The sequence below is a fragment of the Hakea prostrata genome, chromosome 5, assembly GCF_041222555.1.
Source record: "Hakea prostrata isolate BN-2017 chromosome 5, UWA_Hpros_2, whole genome shotgun sequence".
Taxonomy (NCBI): domain Eukaryota; kingdom Viridiplantae; phylum Streptophyta; class Magnoliopsida; order Proteales; family Proteaceae; genus Hakea; species Hakea prostrata.
The window spans coordinates 53,470,274-53,488,651 of NC_142604.1; the positions used below are offsets into that span (position 1 = coordinate 53,470,274).

The 18,378-nt window shown below is 36.2% G+C and overlaps 2 protein-coding genes across 3 annotated transcripts in view; one reads left to right on the top strand and one right to left on the bottom strand.

Moving 5' to 3' along the window:
• Positions 1 to 1,369: 1,369 nt before the first annotated feature.
• LOC149016530 (uncharacterized) lies at positions 1,370 to 2,202 on the top strand. Its single transcript, XM_089154648.1, has one exon. The coding sequence runs from the start codon at positions 1,465 to 1,467 to the stop codon at positions 1,867 to 1,869; it is 405 nt and encodes a 134-aa protein (XP_089010774.1). The 5' UTR covers positions 1,370 to 1,464; the 3' UTR covers positions 1,870 to 2,202.
• Positions 2,203 to 6,956: 4,754 nt separating this feature from the next.
• Positions 6,957 to 18,378, bottom strand: part of LOC149016531 (ABC transporter D family member 1-like) — a 50,004-nt gene continuing 38,582 nt past the window's right edge. Inside the window, exons 18-29 of one of the 2 annotated variants that reach the window (XR_016173344.1) lie at positions 16,055 to 16,179; positions 15,761 to 15,910; positions 15,576 to 15,648; positions 14,025 to 14,205; positions 13,763 to 13,921; positions 9,818 to 9,979; positions 9,492 to 9,728; positions 8,214 to 8,374; positions 8,044 to 8,096; positions 7,867 to 7,945; positions 7,488 to 7,778; positions 6,957 to 7,411 (exon numbers count right to left, since the gene is read on the bottom strand). Coding sequence is in view for 1 of the 2 variants with exons in the window: in XM_089154649.1 (XP_089010775.1) it covers positions 7,692 to 7,778; positions 7,867 to 7,945; positions 8,044 to 8,096; positions 8,214 to 8,374; positions 9,492 to 9,728; positions 9,818 to 9,979; positions 13,763 to 13,921; positions 14,025 to 14,205; positions 15,576 to 15,648; positions 15,761 to 15,910; positions 16,055 to 16,179 (1,467 nt within the window). In the remaining variant the exon portion in view is untranslated. Of the gene's footprint in view, positions 7,779 to 7,866; positions 7,946 to 8,043; positions 8,097 to 8,213; positions 8,375 to 9,491; positions 9,729 to 9,817; positions 9,980 to 13,762; positions 13,922 to 14,024; positions 14,206 to 15,575; positions 15,649 to 15,760; positions 15,911 to 16,054; positions 16,180 to 18,378 lie in introns of both variants that reach the window. The other variant, XM_089154649.1, reaches the window with a different exon arrangement.

The following is an 18,378-nucleotide window of genomic DNA, read 5'->3' on the forward strand; positions in this document are numbered from 1 at the left end:
TGGTAGAGACAGAGGTTCCTACCCATGACCTTCTTGGACTAATTAATTTTACATAGGAGGTTGTCACCATTGTGTTAAAACATCTCCACAACATCACCAGTATAAAACAATACATAAATTTTCCTATTTGGTTACATGAATCCAGAAATTTCAAATCTCTGGATTCATAAATGGGAAATTTAAACCCATTTGTTTGTGTGAATCCGTGGATTTATGAAATTTAAGGATTCATTTTTTTATACTAAAAATGTGAATCTGTAAATTTATGGGTATGAGATTTCATCTCATACTATAAAAAAGCGCTAAACATTTGCACATTAACAAAATCACCTTGATGAACTTTTCGAACCATAGTTCAGGTTAACCAAACAGTTAATTTTATGAATTATGACTCTTTGAAATCTCCAGGTAACCAAACACGCCCAAAGTGATCTCTATACTTCAAATTTAGAGTGTCATTTTTTGTGCTCCTTCGACGGCTTTATAAACACAAATATATGGGGCCTATAATTAAAAAAAAAATTATTTTTTTTTTGAAAAATGTAGGCTACATTACCAACAGGGGCTGAGCCAGGATTGAATATTGGGGGGCGAATATACGTGGACCAATGCGGGACCCATTGTGAGTCCCATCTCAAAATATATTATTATATTCTAATGTGGGGTCCACAGTAAAAATTAGGTAAACTAATAGAAAAATCGTGAGTGTATGAGAGAGAAAGGAATAATTTGAGAAAGAGAAAGTAAATATCTGATGTGGAGAAGATTTAGGCAAAATTCGAAAGTCTGTTAACTACAATATTTTATGAGATGTATGAAAAAAAAAAGAGAAAAAATATGAATGAAAGAGGAAATTCATAAGAGAATAAATAAGAACGATGAGAGAAAATATAGGGGGAAATTCATGGATCCTTAGGAGAGCCATGGCCCCTCGGATTTTTAAAATTTTAAATATCATTGTTTTTTTCTCTTATTTCTCTAATTTTAAATGGGATGGCCTCCTCTAAAAATTTAAGATAAAGATGATGGATAAAAATGTTATTCTTAATCATTATCTAATGGTTATCATTAAATCCTAGTTTTAAGGAATAAAAATTCTCAAATCCATTGCCCTTTTACAAAAAAAAAGAAAGCATCAGGTGACTGGTAAGTAGTAACACCTCTTCTCATAAACTTTACCAAACTTAAAAAAAAAAAAAAAAAAACGGAGATTCACATCTCTTTTCCATTCCCATGTGATCTTAAATACTTAAACCTACCAATACTATTTTATTTGCATTAAGATAATAATTTATTTTTTGTTCAGATTCAAGTATCAAACAACAATAAAGGTCCATGTGGGAGAAAGAAAGACAGGAGGGTTCACGATGGTGGAGGTGGTGCTGCTGCTGGAAAGCAAGAGGAAAACTATCGCGTAATCCGAGCCAAGATGAGATTTTGCAGAAGAACACGCCGGTAAATCTGATGATGGTGATGAGAATGCTATTGGGTTGGCCGCGAACTCGCCGGAGACGCTTCATCTTTCTTGTTCTCTGCTCACCTCTTCTGTTTCCTTTGCTGTGTCTCGCTTTCCCCTTGTTCTGTTTTGCCGAACATTGCTTGAGATTTTGTAGAGGGCGACATGGAGAAGATAAGAAGACTTGCAACGATCAGTGCGAGGAAGAAGATGGGTCTGGGCTGCGCAGGTGTGAAGAAGGTAGAGCAGGATTACCCATCGAGGTGAGAGAAGGAAGGCTTTTGCACAGGTACTTGGAAGATCAATTGGGTCTAGTGGGTTCGGTTTATGATTGTGGTGATGAAGAAGGGTTTGGTGATTGTGAAGAAGAAGGTAATGGTTTGGGTGAGAAAACAAGTCCCCTATTGCAGTGAACCAGGGAAGGAAGCACACAGAGATAAAGATAAGCAGAGATCAATTGAGGTTTCTTTCCAATTTTACTTGTTAATTTTACTTGTTTTTTTTTTTTTTTTTTGCCTTCTCCAGATCCGATTGTAGTGTGAAACAAACAGTAAAAGCTGTAAAGATGAAGAGTGGATAATTTAGAAATTTTTTGCTGTATTTACTAGGCTTTCTCCTTTCCTTTTTTGCTTTCTAATTGATGGATTTATTTATGGGTTATTCGACAAATTGGGTTGTTTTCTGGATCTTGGTTGAGAGGAGAGAGGAGAGAGTTACAGGATTGACAGAGGAGGCCAAGTACTCTTGGTTTGATATCACCCAATTAGTTGATGTCTTGGCTTCAGACTCTTCAGGACTTTTTCACCAAAAAGGACTCTTGACTCTTGACTCTTGAGGACTTTGGAGACTTGCACTTGTTTTTATGTTTTTATTATAGGTAGTGATGGTTGAAAGACTGTTTTTGCTAGAAAAAAATTGAAGAACAGAAGATGGAAGAGTTGGGGAAGGGAAAAAAAACTCCAGCTGATCTAGATGGAAATATACTATTTTTTCCATCATTTTCAAGTTTATCTTTTCTCGTACGGTATTTTCTCTCTTTTTCCCTCCTTTTCCCATCGTTTTTAGGGGTTGAACTTCTGTACTGTGCATTAAAGAAATTTGACCTCAACCATGGACAATACATGGGCAGCATTCAGGTTCACCCTGATTTTTAGAGGATTTTTATACTATCACTCTTTAGCTTTGTTCTTTCGTTTTTTTTCTCCTAACCTCTTTAAAAATTAAAAATAAAAATTTAAGATAAAGATAATGGGGACAAATGTTATTTTTAATCATTATCTAATGGTTATCATTAAATCCTTAGTTTTAAGAAATAAAATGTTAAATTCTAATGAATTTTTTCTTATATATTCTATCATATTTTCATTCCTATTTATTCTCTTATGAATCTTCTCTTTATTCCTATTTTTTTTTCTCACAAGTCTCACAAACTATTGAAATAGTTAACAAACATTGAAATCTTCCTAAATCTTCTCCACAGTTTTCAGGTATTCACTCTCTCTCTCACACTTATGATTTTGCTAGTATTCTTTTCATAAAGCATAATAATTATTTTTTTCGATTGTTTTTTTTTTCCTAAATTTTTTATTTTACTAAAAGCAATTTAAATCTCATTAGAATTCAGCCATTGATTTTATTAGATCTAATCATAATCACTGATTTTATTTTTGAATCCCTAAACTTTCTCATAAAGTTTACATTCCTACTAATAGCAATTTAAATTTTTATTTTTGTTAGTTGGATGTTTAAATTTTTGCCATTAATATTATTATGTCTAATCATAATCATTGATTTTTTAAAAAAATTAATTTATGATAAATTGAGTGTTTATCCCATATTTAGTTAATAAACTTCAAATTAATCTTTTTTCCTATAATTTCTCCTCCAATTTCTTTTTCACCTTTTTCTTTGTTAGGTTTTTTTATTAAAATCTATATTATCTATATATTAAGTTTCAAAATTAGTTTTTGCATTTCTTTTATTTAATTATTTTGTTAGTGTGTGGGACCCATGAGGTAAGGGTGACAATGAAGCATCATGAGTAAAGGAGGCCCTTCATGACCTTGGTTATGAGACTCTTCATGAAATTGATCATGGGTCTTAATGGTTTTGATCATGGTGGTGTGGTGGGGTTACTTGAAGGGTGGAATTTACTTCAATTCTAACTCTTACCATCATTTTTCATTTCAACTTCATGACCATTCATGGCTGGCCATTACCATGAGTGGGGTTGAGGTTATTGAATGGATTAAATCCAATTCATTGCCTTAAGAATCCTAAAGGGTGTAAGGTGAGGTTTGGGCCTATATAAACCCAATATTTTCTTGAATGTGGTGTGCAATTGAAACACTCCTCACTCTCACATTATTTGTGTTACAAAGTTATTCTTTTTTTGAATTTGTCTAAGTGTTGTGCTCTAGCTTTTGGCTCCTTGAAGGGACTAGAAGAACTACCTCATCTTCTAGTTGGAGGTTGCTTTATCTTGGAGGTGGTGGTGCGAAGAACCCTTGGTAGTAGGGTGCATCAACTACCTTAAAGACAACACTCAAGGTGTGATTCAACTTCATTGATCGGGGCGGTGGTCGTGTCGTTGGTTGCAACTTCAAGCTCTCCGGATTGGCTAAAGATTTTCATATCTCAATTGTATTGCAATTTCATTTTTGTGTGTTTGAAGAATTTGTAATACAATTACCCCAACATTCTTTCATGATTTTTTAAAGTTTTTCTCCCACAATTTTACTCCTTACTTTATTTTAATTTATAATTTATTTATAATTGTGTTATCTATATTTTAGTCCTATTAATTTACCTACATTTTTACTCCCACGTTAGAATATAATAAAATATTCTAAGATGGGACTCACAGTGGGTTTCGCATTGGCCCGTATATTCGGCCCCCCAACATTCAATCTTAGCTTTGCTCCTGATCCCTTCATACCGACGCAGCGGCGATTACCCATCAGGTGGGAGCCATGTTGGGACCGGAGGGGGCCATGGCCCCCCGGATATTTTGAAATTGTAAATATCCTTGTTTTTTTTCTTTATTTCTCTATCTTTAAATGTAAAATACCACTACTTGGCCCCCTCCAAAAATTAAAAATAAATATTTATGATAAAGATGATGGGTACAAATGTCATTTATAATCTCTATCTAATGGTTATCATTCAATCCCTAGTTTTAAGGAATAAAAGGTTAAATTCTAATTAAAAACTAACTTAAAAACTAAATCCATGAATATCTCCTTATATATTATCTCCTATTTTCATTTCTATTTATTCTCTCATGAATCTCCTCTTTTATTCCTATTTTTTTTCCTCACACGTCTCACAAAATATTGAAGTAGTTAGCAAACTTTGGAATTTTCCTAAATCTTCTCCACATCAGGTATTCACTCTCTTTCTCAAATTATTCATTTATCTCTCTCACACTCACTAATTTTCTATTAATTTACCTAATTTTTAATGTAGACTGTACATTAAAATATAATAATATATACTGAGATGGGACCTACAAGGGGTCCCACATTGGCCCACATACATTCGGCCCCCCTCCATGTTCAATCCTGGCTCCGCCCAGTGGCTTCGCATTAGGGGAGAACAATGTACTCTCTTAACACAACAAGAGTAAGACGTACATGGGACCTCTACTTCTAAATCATTTTGTTAATATTTGGATGTGAATAATCCTTTGTGTGGTTTTGAGAAACATCAAGAGAGCACATCATTTTCTCCTAACGAAAAGGAATTCTGATGGATTAACTAAGCCTGATGATCAATCTATAGATTATTAATTAACTTTAATCTTCTTTTCCAGACTGATTACATAAATTGTGGGTTTCAATCTTGTGCCATAGGCGAGTGAGGCTTAGAACCGACCAAAATTGACCTGTTGTCACTCTCTATAGCTGAAATCGTCTTTATTAGATTCATTTTAATGCTGACGATTGGTCCAATTTAATATGGTGTATGGCAAAATTGACCGATTTCATTAAATGTTTTCCGATTTTTGAGCTTAACCCCCATCGACCATGTGGGGAGGTCAAAGACCTGCAGGTCCTGAACGCAAGGCTTAAAATATCTCATGATACTAGCCAATACGTATTCATATTTGACCAAACCGATACAATACATCTCTGCATTGAATTACACTAAAATACATTAGTTTAGGTGAATTTTACAAACTTCGATACACTCCCAGGATGATACTTCTCTTAAAATCACCTAGCCGATACAATACTCGATACCAATACTTTAAATCTTGCGAGAACGCATAGATGTCAATAGGTTTTGGTTTGGGACAAGATATAAACTATACCGAAATTGAACAATCTAGACCATGAAATCAAACCCATTCAAGGTTTCAATTGAGTGAAGAGTAAAAAAAATTTTTGGGACATGAAGTTCATTCGGACATTTTACTGCGCACGTTGATCTTTTGCCCATTGAACCACTCCTCAGGGTTTTGATAATTCTTCATAAGGGATTAATCATTAGTATTAGGTAGCTAAGCTTTGTCATCCCTCAGCCCTGAGGAGATTCGAACTCTAACCTCTTATTGGGACACCTGTTGTATGATCGTTAACTAAAATATGTCTATGATTAACTAATTGCCGGGTTCCGAAAATGGTCGGCAACCCAATCGAAAAAAAATGTTATCCAACTCATTTCAATTAATTATAGTAAAAGCCTACCCTTTTACTTTTCCAACAATATGAGCGTATTTAAGCAATTGTTTATTCTTATTTTTCATCTGGTTCAAACTAATGATTTCTCAATCTAAAAACCAAACTGAAAAATTGAACCGATTCAGCTATGTAATCAATGTCAGATCTTCTCCAGAAATGAAAATTGGGATCACCGCCCCTTAAGACCCCTCACCCTTTCCACCATATATAATATATGGAACCCTCACTAAAAGCTAACAACGTGAGCCCCCTAATTTTATGGCGATGATGGGTGAGATAGTACATACACTATCCTCAATGAGATCAAACTGGACTCGAAACTGACATAGTGACACCCTTACTAGTGGCTGTAAAATAATTTTTGTTGACCAAATAATGTTCACCACTATAACAATCAATTTTTTCAACCTAGTTTTGATTATCCTATGCGGGGGTTACTACATTTTTCCCCCATATATCTTGGGATGTCCCTGAAAAAAGAGAGAGAGGATCTAACCATATAATAAACCCTATTTCAGTGTTCTTTGAATGACCCAACTAGGTACCTAGGTGGTTCACCTGATGTTGTACATTGTAAGACAAGAAAATCCTGAACCAGTAAATAAGTGAGCTTGATACACCAGCAAACAACTAATTCACCTGTTACTCTGGCAATGGAGCAGTCTATAATTTTCTAATTGAGGAACAAAGTTATTTCATGAATTTTCAATAATGAAACTAAACAAACTAGCTCATTCCAATCGAAAGCAGTTAAAAGTCATTCAACAGAAAAGGCTTTGAGGGCTCTTCAGAAAGGGCTTTGCAGTTAAATTCAGTAGAATATCATGGCTCATTAGATGGCTCAGTCCCTGTCATGTACTCAGAAAGAGTCAACGAACTGCCATAGTTGTGCAGCATCCAAATCAAATCCATTGGATAAATCTAGAATGCATTTCAATGAACATCATTATTCATCATATGGTACCATGTAACAACAACAATCTAATTTGCTACAAACATTTGCAAATGATTTTGGGGTCATCAACATTGAATAAATGTCCTGATATGATCTTCACCAGAAAAACAGGAAGGAGGAAAGACATCGTTTCTTTGTAGGAAAAAAAATTGGCAATGAATATACCTTGATCTTGACTTCTTTACATTACTAACTTAAAACAAATCAGTTGTGAGTTGTGACTGACGATGGTGACTGCTGCAGCCTTTTCCATTTTATTCCAGGGATGGCTATTAAACTCATACATCCCGATTTTATCGATAAACCTGCATTTGCCTGTACATGAATACTGCTATATGTTACAAACACCTACTGGCATTTTACATGCCGCATCCGCCATGAAATTATGTACCTGTTTCATTTTCACTGCATCTCACAGGCTTCTGCCTTTGGCACCACAGTGGCACATACTTTGATGGCATCTATTACTATAGTTTCTTCCTCTTGATGCTTGATCAATAAGTTCATACCACAGAAGGCAAACCCTGCTTGGGCCACACAGGCAACAGAGCCAATCTGTACTGAGAAGCTCGTATTTGCAAGCCAAAAAATTGAGTTAATGTTTAATTGAACGTAGCTCCCATCTACCCTCGCCATCAACCAATCGCAATTCCGTGGCATGATATGGTATCAGAGCTGGACGCTGAGATAAACACAATATTTCAAGAAAGTTACAAACTGGATATAAACAGTTAAAAAACTATGGGATCCTCAATAATCACAGGACATACTTGTGAGCTGGTAATAACCGTGATACCCATCTCCTGTGCTAGCTTATACAAGTGCTCTTCAACATCGACACTTGTAGCACTGTCAACAGACGTAAGATTATCAGATGCACATGCGTACATCTGTGTCAAAATTACCAGAAAGAGAAAATTCAAACATATGTGAGTTTTGTCACTTACTTGGTGCATTCATCAAGAACACCAAATCTAGGATTGTGAAAAAATAGACGGGCCTGGTAGGTAAACCATATCAAACCAAGAGTTATAAGAAACTAAAAACAGAAATGTTCAAGCTGGTTATTCTTATATGGAAAAGAAATGCTCAAAATCATGAAGTCCATCATGCTAACCATGCCAAGTCTTTGTTGCTCCCCAAGAGAGAGAATGTCTTCCCAGTTCGCAGTGGAATCCCAACCTCCTTCCCTTTCCAGAAGGTAAATCAATCTAACACTTTCAAGAATTGATCTCAAACGTGTATCCAGTATATATCCAGCATCCTCAGTCTTTTCACCTAAGTTGCATAATGTTACATAAGTGAAAAGAATAATCAAATAAACATGTTTCTAGACAGCAGCTATTTGGATCATCACGATAGGGAAGATGCTCCCTTTATAGTCTGTCAATATAAGTTGATGGCCCAAAAATGTGTCACATCGAATCTGTTTACATATTTGGTATTTTGTCCATATGATCTCCATCAGTATGGTATGTTTAACCCATATCTAATTTATGCACATGGATATGTAGAGCATTCAGAACTGCTTCAAAGAACTAAAGCAACTTAGTTTACCATCGAAAATCAAAGGGTAAAAGCTGAATACATCACAGCAATTCACTCGAGATAGAACCAAGTTTGACAGCCACAGGACATCAATCCATTCAATAGTCAGTGCCAATATCTGTCTCAAATGTGTTCAAAATGTAAGGCTCTGCGCATATGTTGACTAGAACATGAAGAGGAAAATTTTCCTCACATTTTCCTGTGTATTAAGTGATTGCAAGTACCAAAACCAGTTCAATTTTTTAAATGTGGCTGAGAATGATAGGCCATCAAGAAAAGTTTATCTTGAATCGACCATTTTTACTCATGCTTGCTTGTGTTTTGAGTGACTGTAAATACCAAAACCACTCCAACTTTTCCTATATAAAAAAGCAATAAATTTTTAAAGACTCAGTATTGCCCCTCTAGGGTGCTCCAGCAAACTCATCACAAGTACTGGCAGCATTGTATTTCACAGAAGTAGTCATAAGACATTTTCTGCACGACTAATTCTCTGGGGTCTTATTTCCCAACAGAGAGTCACACAACAATGTCCCCTCAGCACATGATCTATGAGAATAACTCCGAATTGCAAAGTCTATGGAAATATTATGCTAACCTCCAATATTTGAAGACATGAAGTCCTACAAAAAGAAATAACTAGAGTTGTTCTTCTCAACTTATATTTTTCATGTCAATGCAGAGACTCTTAGTTCATTTTATAACTTGTATTTTTCCTATCAGTAGTCAGCTCGCAGTTGGGAATATCTATCTCCTGGCAACAAAATTGATTACATGATGCGGGAAGAGGCAGTGACAAACATCTATGAATATATAGAACACTTGGTACGTTAACAAGAAATTTTACCTTGACCAAACATCGTAACTGCAATCACCTTCGCTTCTTCACGAGAGAATGGGTAGATAATTTGATCCCTCAGGCTCCCTAAACATGTATATGGTCGTTGAGGAACATAGAACACACCACACCTTGAGATTGACCCTTCTTTGATATTTCCTGATGGTCTTGTCAATCGTCCACTTGGAATGGGCCATAAACCTCGAAGAACTCTGAAAACAGAACTTTTCCCACTCCCATTGGGACCTTGGAAATTCCAAGCAGACTAAGTGAATCATAGGTAAACCCTAACAATATGCTTGAATTACATGAAAGAGAGTATATTTCCAACTAACCAGTAACAAGCAGGCTTCTCCCCAGAACAATGTCACAAGTCAGCTTTTTAGCCAACAACTTCTGTGTGGGGGCAATAATATCCACATCTGAGAACGAAATAATATCTTCATCTGGAACATTACTTCTATCAAGTGATGTTGGACTATCATGCAAATGAACCTCTGCATCATGTAACATGAGCACACATTAATTGATCTAAGTCCAGGAAAATGCCATAATGAAGGAGGGAAAACGAAGAATTGAAATGAAGAGGCAAAATCAGATGCAGAAAGTGGTATCAACACCGGTAATTTAGAAAGTTACTTTGATAAAATTAACAAATTATACAATTAAGAACCCAGACTAATGACGATGAATTAATTTACAGCTGTAATCACCAGCACCAGCAATGTTATCACCTAGCCCTGCACCCCATTATAGAGATTACTGCAACTTTTCTGAAGTGATAGGCTAAAAGCCCCCCCCCCCCCAAAAAAAAAAAAAAAAAAGGAAAGAAAGAAAGAAAGAAAGAAAGAAAGAAAGAAAGAAAGAAAACAGTTACCCTATACAACAGGTTACCAAGCTTGCATTCACCAAGAGAAAGAAAGAGAGGGGTGGGAGATAGGAAGGAATAACAACCAAGCAGCTTAACAATCTAAAGGCCATCCAGGAAAGAATACATGGTAACACTGATCCTGGTGTAGTATTTTAAACCTACACAATCGAGTGGTAGTCAATTAATGTTTCCATATTTTTAAGCCACCGAATACTTCTAAATAACTCTGCTTATGTCCGCTGCCAGTCTCAAGTCTGGGTAAAGGAGGAGGGTTGGTGTGTCAAGTCGGCAATTGGCACAAGAAAAAAAAATCCAGCCTAAAATAAGGGAAAGGAAGAGTAGAGATCTAGACCATGTTAGATGTATTAACACTTTAAAAGTGAAAGATGGAAAAGTTTTAGCACATGATGAGGACATCAAGAAGAGATGGGAAGCCTATTTCTTTAGTCTACTAAATGAACATAAGTCAGATATCTGTAATTTGGATAATTACACCATTCGCCATGGCACCAATTTTCGAACATATATACAGAGAATTTCAATGTCCGATGTAAAAGAAGCTCTAATGAGTATAAAAGTAGGCAAGGCACAAGGTCCAAATGAAATCCCAAAAGCAGTATGGAAGAGCTTATGAGCCTATGGGTCAGCTTAGCTAACCAAGTTGTCTAATAAGATTGTAGGCATAAGGAAAATGCCAGGTAAATGGAGAAGCATTATGGTTCCAATTTATAAAGATAAATGAGATATTCAAAGTTAGAATAACTATGGAGGCATCAAACTGATGAGTTATACTATGAAATTGTGGGGGAGAGTAATTGAAACCCATTTGAGGCAAGTAACCACAATTAGGGAGAATCAATTTGGATTTATGCTGGAAAAATTTATAAAGGAAGCTATTTACCTTACTAGGAGCATTATGAAAAAGTACAGAGTATAGGAAAGATCTTCACATGGTCTTTATTGACCTAAAAAAAGCTTGTGATCATAGTCCCTAGAGCATTAATTTGGCAAGTAGTAGAGAAAAGAAATGTTACAAGTAAATATATAGACATAGTCAACGATATGTATGATGACCCAATGAAAAGTGTAAGAACAATGGGAGGACAAGGTAGTGAATTCCCAATTACAGAAGGACTACATCAAGGATAAGCTTAAGCCCGTATTTATTTGCACTTATAGTGGATGAATTAACCAAAGACATTCAAGATGAGGTTCCTTGATGTATACTTTTTGCTGATGATGATGTATTGATAGCTAAGACACAAGTAGGGATTAATACCAAGTTAGAAACATGGAGAGAAACTTTCGAATCAAAAGGCTTTAAACTAAGTAGAATGAAAACATAATAATTAGTTTGTAACTTTGGTCTTGATCAGGTGGATGATGAGGTGGTGAAACTTGATGAGAAGGAGATTCCTAAAAGCAATTGTTTTAGGCATCTTGGCTCAATCAAAACTAAAAGGTGACGCACATGATGATGTTTCCCAAAGAATTAAAATATGGTGGATAAAATGGAGAGGTGCATTTGGGGTTATGTGTGATCAATGTATTCCTTTAAAGCTCAAAGGAAAACTCTAAAGAACCTTTGTACAACCAGCTATGATGTATTGTGCAGAGTATTGGGTTGTTAAGAAGCATTATGTAGATAAACTCAGTGTTGCTAAAATGAGGTTGTTAAGATGGATGAGAAGAAAAACTAGGAAGGACAAGATAATGAATGATCATATTAGAGCTGGTCAAGCACTAGCTTTGATAAGTGATAAGTTGAGAGAAAGTCGTTTGAGGTGGCACATTCACGTTCAATGGGGGCCTAAAAATGCCCCTGTACGGAGAAGTGATTTAATCCATATTGAAGGAACTAGAAGAGCTAGAGGCAGACCTAAGATGACCTTAAGAGAAGTGCTAAGAAATGATATGTATAGCTTAGGCCTTGTATCTAATATGACCTTAAACAAAGCTGATCAGAAGGCAAAAATCCATGTAGCCGACCCCACTTTGTTGGGACAAGGCTTCTTGTTGTTGGAATACTTCCAAATCCTTCTAAACGAAGCCCATTGGGTCAACTTCATCCTTCTAAATTCTTTCTTCTCCTTCCAAATTCTATGCTAGACTTGCCCAGAAAATCCCTACCAGAAACCTGTTGCAAGAAAATGGAGGGAAAAAGGAAAAAAACAATCTAGAGGACCTAATATAGTTAGCCTTTGTATGGATAATGCAGACATTGACAGCAGATGCATGAAAATAAAAGGACTAGAAACATATTGAGATACTTAAATAAAGAAAGCATTTAGAACTTCACCGTAGTAGTTTAGTTAGACTAATGACAAGCAGAGACTCTCCAGGTTGTGCCAACCAGGACAAACAGAGGCCAGGTATTTGAAAATTGGTCTACAAGTCGAGGCCACTCTTGGTTCACCACCTAATGTGATTTAATGAGTTCAATCCCTGGTCCCAAACTTTCAATGGGATCCACAGTCCCAGGTTTTTCTGGTCTGTGAAACCAACAAGGTAAGGTTTCAAAACGATGGTTCTCCAACATCAGCTATTCCATCGAAAAAATCACCTTTAATATCAAATAAAAGATTCTGCACACCTATAATTGACATCCTCTGTGAAGGGAACAAATATCTCTATCACAGGATTTAGGTTTGAGGTCCATAGCAAATGATTATCTAAGAACATTACAGAAAACTCGTTACGTGAATTTTGATATCTTTATCTCCAATCTTATCTCCAATCTTGGAACTGAAATTGACCCTCCAAAATCTCTTTCTCTCTCTCTCTCTCTCTCACACACACACACACACATAGCAAGAGGACATGGAGAAACCAACACTCATGGCATAGAGAAAGCTTTGTACCAAGTGATACCATTCTCTCAGAAATTTAATGGGCTGAGGAGAAGTTGGTCAGAAGGATGCAGATGATGGCATTTTGAGAACTGAAGTTGATCAGAAGGAAGCAGGCATTTGTACCAATGGTTCATTTTCTGCAATTGCAAGTGAGTGACAAAAAGTTTCTCAGAACTTCTCCTATCTTATGATATAAAGATGAGGTTTATTTACCCTCTTTTGTATCATGGGAGTAGTAGCTTTCAAGCAAATTAATTCTTAGTAATTGAAGATAATTTGTTATCAGTCTATGGGATAAGAATTCAGGTATCTTGCATGTATATTGCACTTCACAACTTGGATTTTTCTCCTCCCAGAAGTATTTTATAAACAGTTTTCTCATTTTGAAGCAGCTGAGGACAAAGTACAGAAGAAAATGAAAAGGGGGGAAAACCCAAAATGAAAGAAAAGCTCATTGAGAACGAGAAACTTTCCAAATATAATCCATATTCAGATTTCAGAATAAGAAGTCCAAAATCATATCTTCAAGAGAAACTTCTCAGAGAAAATTTATATACCTTTTTGGGCAGCATCAAGAAGCTCATCTAGCTCAAATATTCGATTGATGCCACCAGAAAGTTCAAGATATTTTTTATGCAATTCAAGGATGTCACCAAAAGCTAGGAAGCTTTGTGATACAACAGAAGCAAGGAACCGCAATGCATGTGCTAGTTCACCTGAATAAGAATTAGGAAATGTAAAACACAGAATAAGAATTGTAATAACTTATAAGAATTTTGATATACATGTTATCTTTTTAAAGATTTCATTTTCATATACCTTGAGTGGAAGTCAACGCGCGATCACCCTTGTGCTCCAGAGCGTATAACAAACTCAACCCCCATGTTACATTGTGTGGGAGTTGCTTGGTGACAAAATCATCCAGTATGCCATACAGCCATTTCTTCTTTAAGAGAACTTTGGAGTGACCAAGGAGCATCCTGAATCTTGAATCAACCATCTATGGAATGAAAAAATTATGGGGAAGTTAATGAATGGTAATTGTAAGGATTGACAGAGGGGAGGGGGGCCAAGAAAAAACACAACACATAGATGTACCCTAAAATTACAGACATGACAAATAAAGAGAACGAGAAATCAAAACCCACGAATTGTTGTACATGTGGGATGCGAAGTCATTCACTGGAAGGCCTTCATTATGAAGTAATCCAGATTGTATCTACTCTATAACGTACCGCAATAACTTATTCAGCAGATGATATTTCATAGACTAGCCTCTGCTAGTGTTACCCAACTAAGTCAGCATGGAAAAAAATTCCAGGCAAGAGCTCAAGTTCAATCCCTGATTCCCTGCTAACTCGGGTTGGAATCCTCCCCATATGTCATGAGGGCATCTGTGTGTCCACCCACAGAGAGGTTAAATGGTCCGGTTTTGTTTGATTTTCTATGCTTGAGGTTAGAAACCATCTAAACAGTCTCAAAATCAAAACTATGAACTTCTTATAAACAGTTACAGTTAAATGTTTGCACAAAGTCTCAAACAGGTTTGGCCAATCAGTTTAAGCTAAACAGTTTCAGATACAATTTACTTGTTTACACCAATTCCCTCTCCAAGGAAAGAGGGAAAGACACAGCCACACAACACATTCAAAAAAAATTAATACGGATTTTGTTCGACTACTCCTCAGCTTGCCATTATTTTTAGACAAATATAGATAAACATTGTCTTTACTACTTAGTTACTTCTTACTTGGTTGTGAACAAGTTGACACTGGTACTATGAGCTTTTAAAAATGGTTTCGACATTCTAGTTATAATCGGTTTTATTTGGATTAAATGGAGTGAAGCTGCTGGATTAAATGGTCTAAACCTGACCATACTAATTAAATAGGCAGTTTCCTATTCGAAGCCCATAAGCAGACCACTATTAAATTGTCTACTGGTTCCGGTTTGATTTTCTACACAAAAATAGTTGAACAATGTGAAACTGTGTGATTATATGTTAGGATTTGACCATGTACTACCATCAAGTGTGAGAATCCAAAATTCAAATTTTGGTAGTTTTATGCAATATGATTATTTAATGTTGTTATATCATAAAATAGGGAAATTTCACGCATTAATTTGGCCTGAAACCGATATACTAAATTTCAGCAAGGCAAAATTTTAGTATTCAAATATCTCAGTCCGATCAAAACAATGAAACAAAATAAGGTCTGAAATCTTGATGTAAAGACGTTACACAACCAAGTAGTCACTAGGCAGTGAAATGAAGCACAAGAAAAATTGACTATATAAGATAGTACGACTATCTTACTTTAACGTAAGTTATGTAATCTTGGCAGTAATGAATAACCACAAATAGCTTACCGCTTTTTCTCTAGCACCACCCCCAAAAAATGCAACAGATTCAGCATGTGTACGAAGTCTTTCATGCATAAACCTAACATATGAATCAAGCAATCAGGGTTGGTCTGTGGTATCATTGAATAAGAAAATATCGATCTAAGAAAAACACAAGGTCTTCAGATGATTGAGCAAATGCTTAGAATAACCTGAAGGTCCCCTCTAGTTGTTGTTGTTGACTTGATAGATCACCAAAATCAGGTGCAACACTCCTCAGGAAACCAAGACCCAGCAACATATAAGCATATAATATTGCAACTCCCCTTTGACCAGTTAACAGCTTCATCCTCCAAGTGAACCTGCACAGTTTTGGCAATACTTGCGATTACTAAAGGGAAAGCCAGGACAGAAAACACAGTGCCGCATCTTGATAAGGGGGATTCTCATAATCAAACCTGAGTTAAATTAATCAACTGACATCTACAAACACAACAAGGACTCACCAGAGAATGTCAACAGATGGCTTAACCATCCCAGTCACAAGTCCTGACAAATCAGTTGTCAGCTTTTCCACATCATGTGTTATCCTCTGATCTGCATCGATCTCTTTAGCTGAATTTTGGAATACCTACAAATAGGGTTCACATGACATCTTTCACCATCAGCAGCTCTTCAAGTTCAAGAAGAGTGAGTGAAAACAGGGAGCCAATATCAATTAAATATGTTTATTGAAGACCATTTTGTTTGTCGCATAGAGCAAACACGAAAGGCTGTCAACTATATCATAAAAAACAACCTAAATAATGACACATTCATATTTGTCATGGAAGGGAATTTTGTGTCCACTTTCATACAGAAAAAGGTTCTTTTTGCGGTCCACATGCATCCAAAAGAAATTCTTACATGGCCCACACAATTCTAACCCAACCAATAGACCATAGCACAGATATCACACGGTCTCAATTGGCGCGTGTAAAATTTCAGAGCCAAATTGAGTTAGACAGCCACCATGCAGGGGGCACATTCTCTTGTATTTAACCTGAACCTTCCGTTTCAAACCATCTTCAAAATTTATTACTTTATTATTAACATATTCTAAATGCTTATGCTTCCCATGTGGAGAGGTGTCTAGGTTTTTTGTGATTGATGTATTCCTTTAAAGCTTAGGGAAAAAAAATTCTATAGTACCATTGTACAACCAAATATGATGTATGGTGTAGAGTGTTCGGTAGTTGAGAAGCATCATATAGATAAACTCAGAATAGTGGAATTGAGGATGCTAAGATGGATAAGTGGCAAAACTAGGAAGGATAAAGAAAAGAATAATATATTAGAGCTGGTTTAGGAGTAGCTCCAATAAATGGTAAGCTACAAGAAAATTGTTTCAGGTAGCACAACCACGTTCAACTGAGACCTTTAAATGCCTTTGATCGGAGGAGTGATTTGATCCAGATCAAAAGAACTAGTATGGCTCAAGGTACACCTAAAATAACCTTAGAATAGGCAGCAAGAAAGGGTACGTATGGCTAATGCCTTGTATCTAGTATGGACTCAAATCTAGTTGACTGGAAGCAAGGATCCATATAGCCGACTCCATTAAGTTCAGACAAGGCTTGTTTCGTTGTTGTTGAACTAATTCAGGACAAGCTAAGAAAGAGCCTCTTGAGGTGATATGGTAATGTCCAAGGGAGACCTTTAGAGTTTAGAGGCACCTGTAAGGAAGAGTGATTAGACCCAGGAAGGAGCTGAAAGAGGTACAGGCAGGTCTAAATGACTATTGAAGTAGTAAGAAAGGACATGCATGTGCTAGGACTAGATACTAGTATGACTGCTGGTAGAGTGGGCTGAAAACTAAGACCTATGTGGCTAACCCTATGTGAAGGGGTGTTCTTAGGATGCTACTTTGAGTTTGTCTTCTACCTATGCCCTTTTATGTTTAATTTAAAACTGTTACTCGTCTCTTTTTGCTAAACCCTACTGAGTTGGATAAGTTTAAGATGGTTGTTGCTTATTCTTGACATGTGGTCACTCCCATAGGCCTATGATGCAACAAGACATGACAAGAAAGGATCAGGACATGGGAACCCAATGTGATCTGCCATGTGTAGGTTCATTTGGTTGGGTTAGACAAGCCAATTCAATATCTTATCAAAGCATGGATGTTTTATTAAAGAAGCAACTCTCATGTCACATGGATTATTGGCCAAGTGGAAGAGGTTGGTCCAAAACAAGACAATACAAAAATTATTTTTCTTCATCAACAGAAGGAAAAAAAAACACACACACACACACACTAAAAAGTCAAACCCTACACTTCCAGATGAGAAAAAAGGCTATAAAATAGAAAGAAATATTTGAGTGTACACTAATAAAACTGAAAAAAAATTCTCTCCTTTGATTCATTGTTACAAAAACCAGAAGAGCACGTTGAGTCATTAAAGACCATCTTCACCATGGCTCTAGATGAAAAAATGGTAAGTTTCTTTGCTTTAAGGATAAATGGAGAGAACACCCCAAAGCTCATCAACAGTAGGATCTCATGACATTAAGTCAGTAACCAATTTTAGGCCATGGAGAAGCAGGTATTGGGTATAAACAGTTGGATGATTTGTATATCCAATAAAATAGCATATTCAATTTGGACATCAACCGCATGTTCCACACTATATTGAACTTTAGTTTCCCTTGTACCTTCAACAGTTGTACCAAAATACTGAAATTGAAAAGTCAACCATTTTTGCATCTGATCAGTAACAATACTTTCAGTATCAACCAATTTTCTGAGCTTTCCACCTTCCCAACGGAAATTGGGTTCCACTGAAACCTA

Bases quoted from the DNA above. Each gene is read 5' to 3' on its own strand.
- LOC149016530 (XM_089154648.1), top strand. From the start codon at position 1,465: ATGATGGTGATGAGAATGCTATTGGGTTGGCCGCGAACTCGCCGGAGA.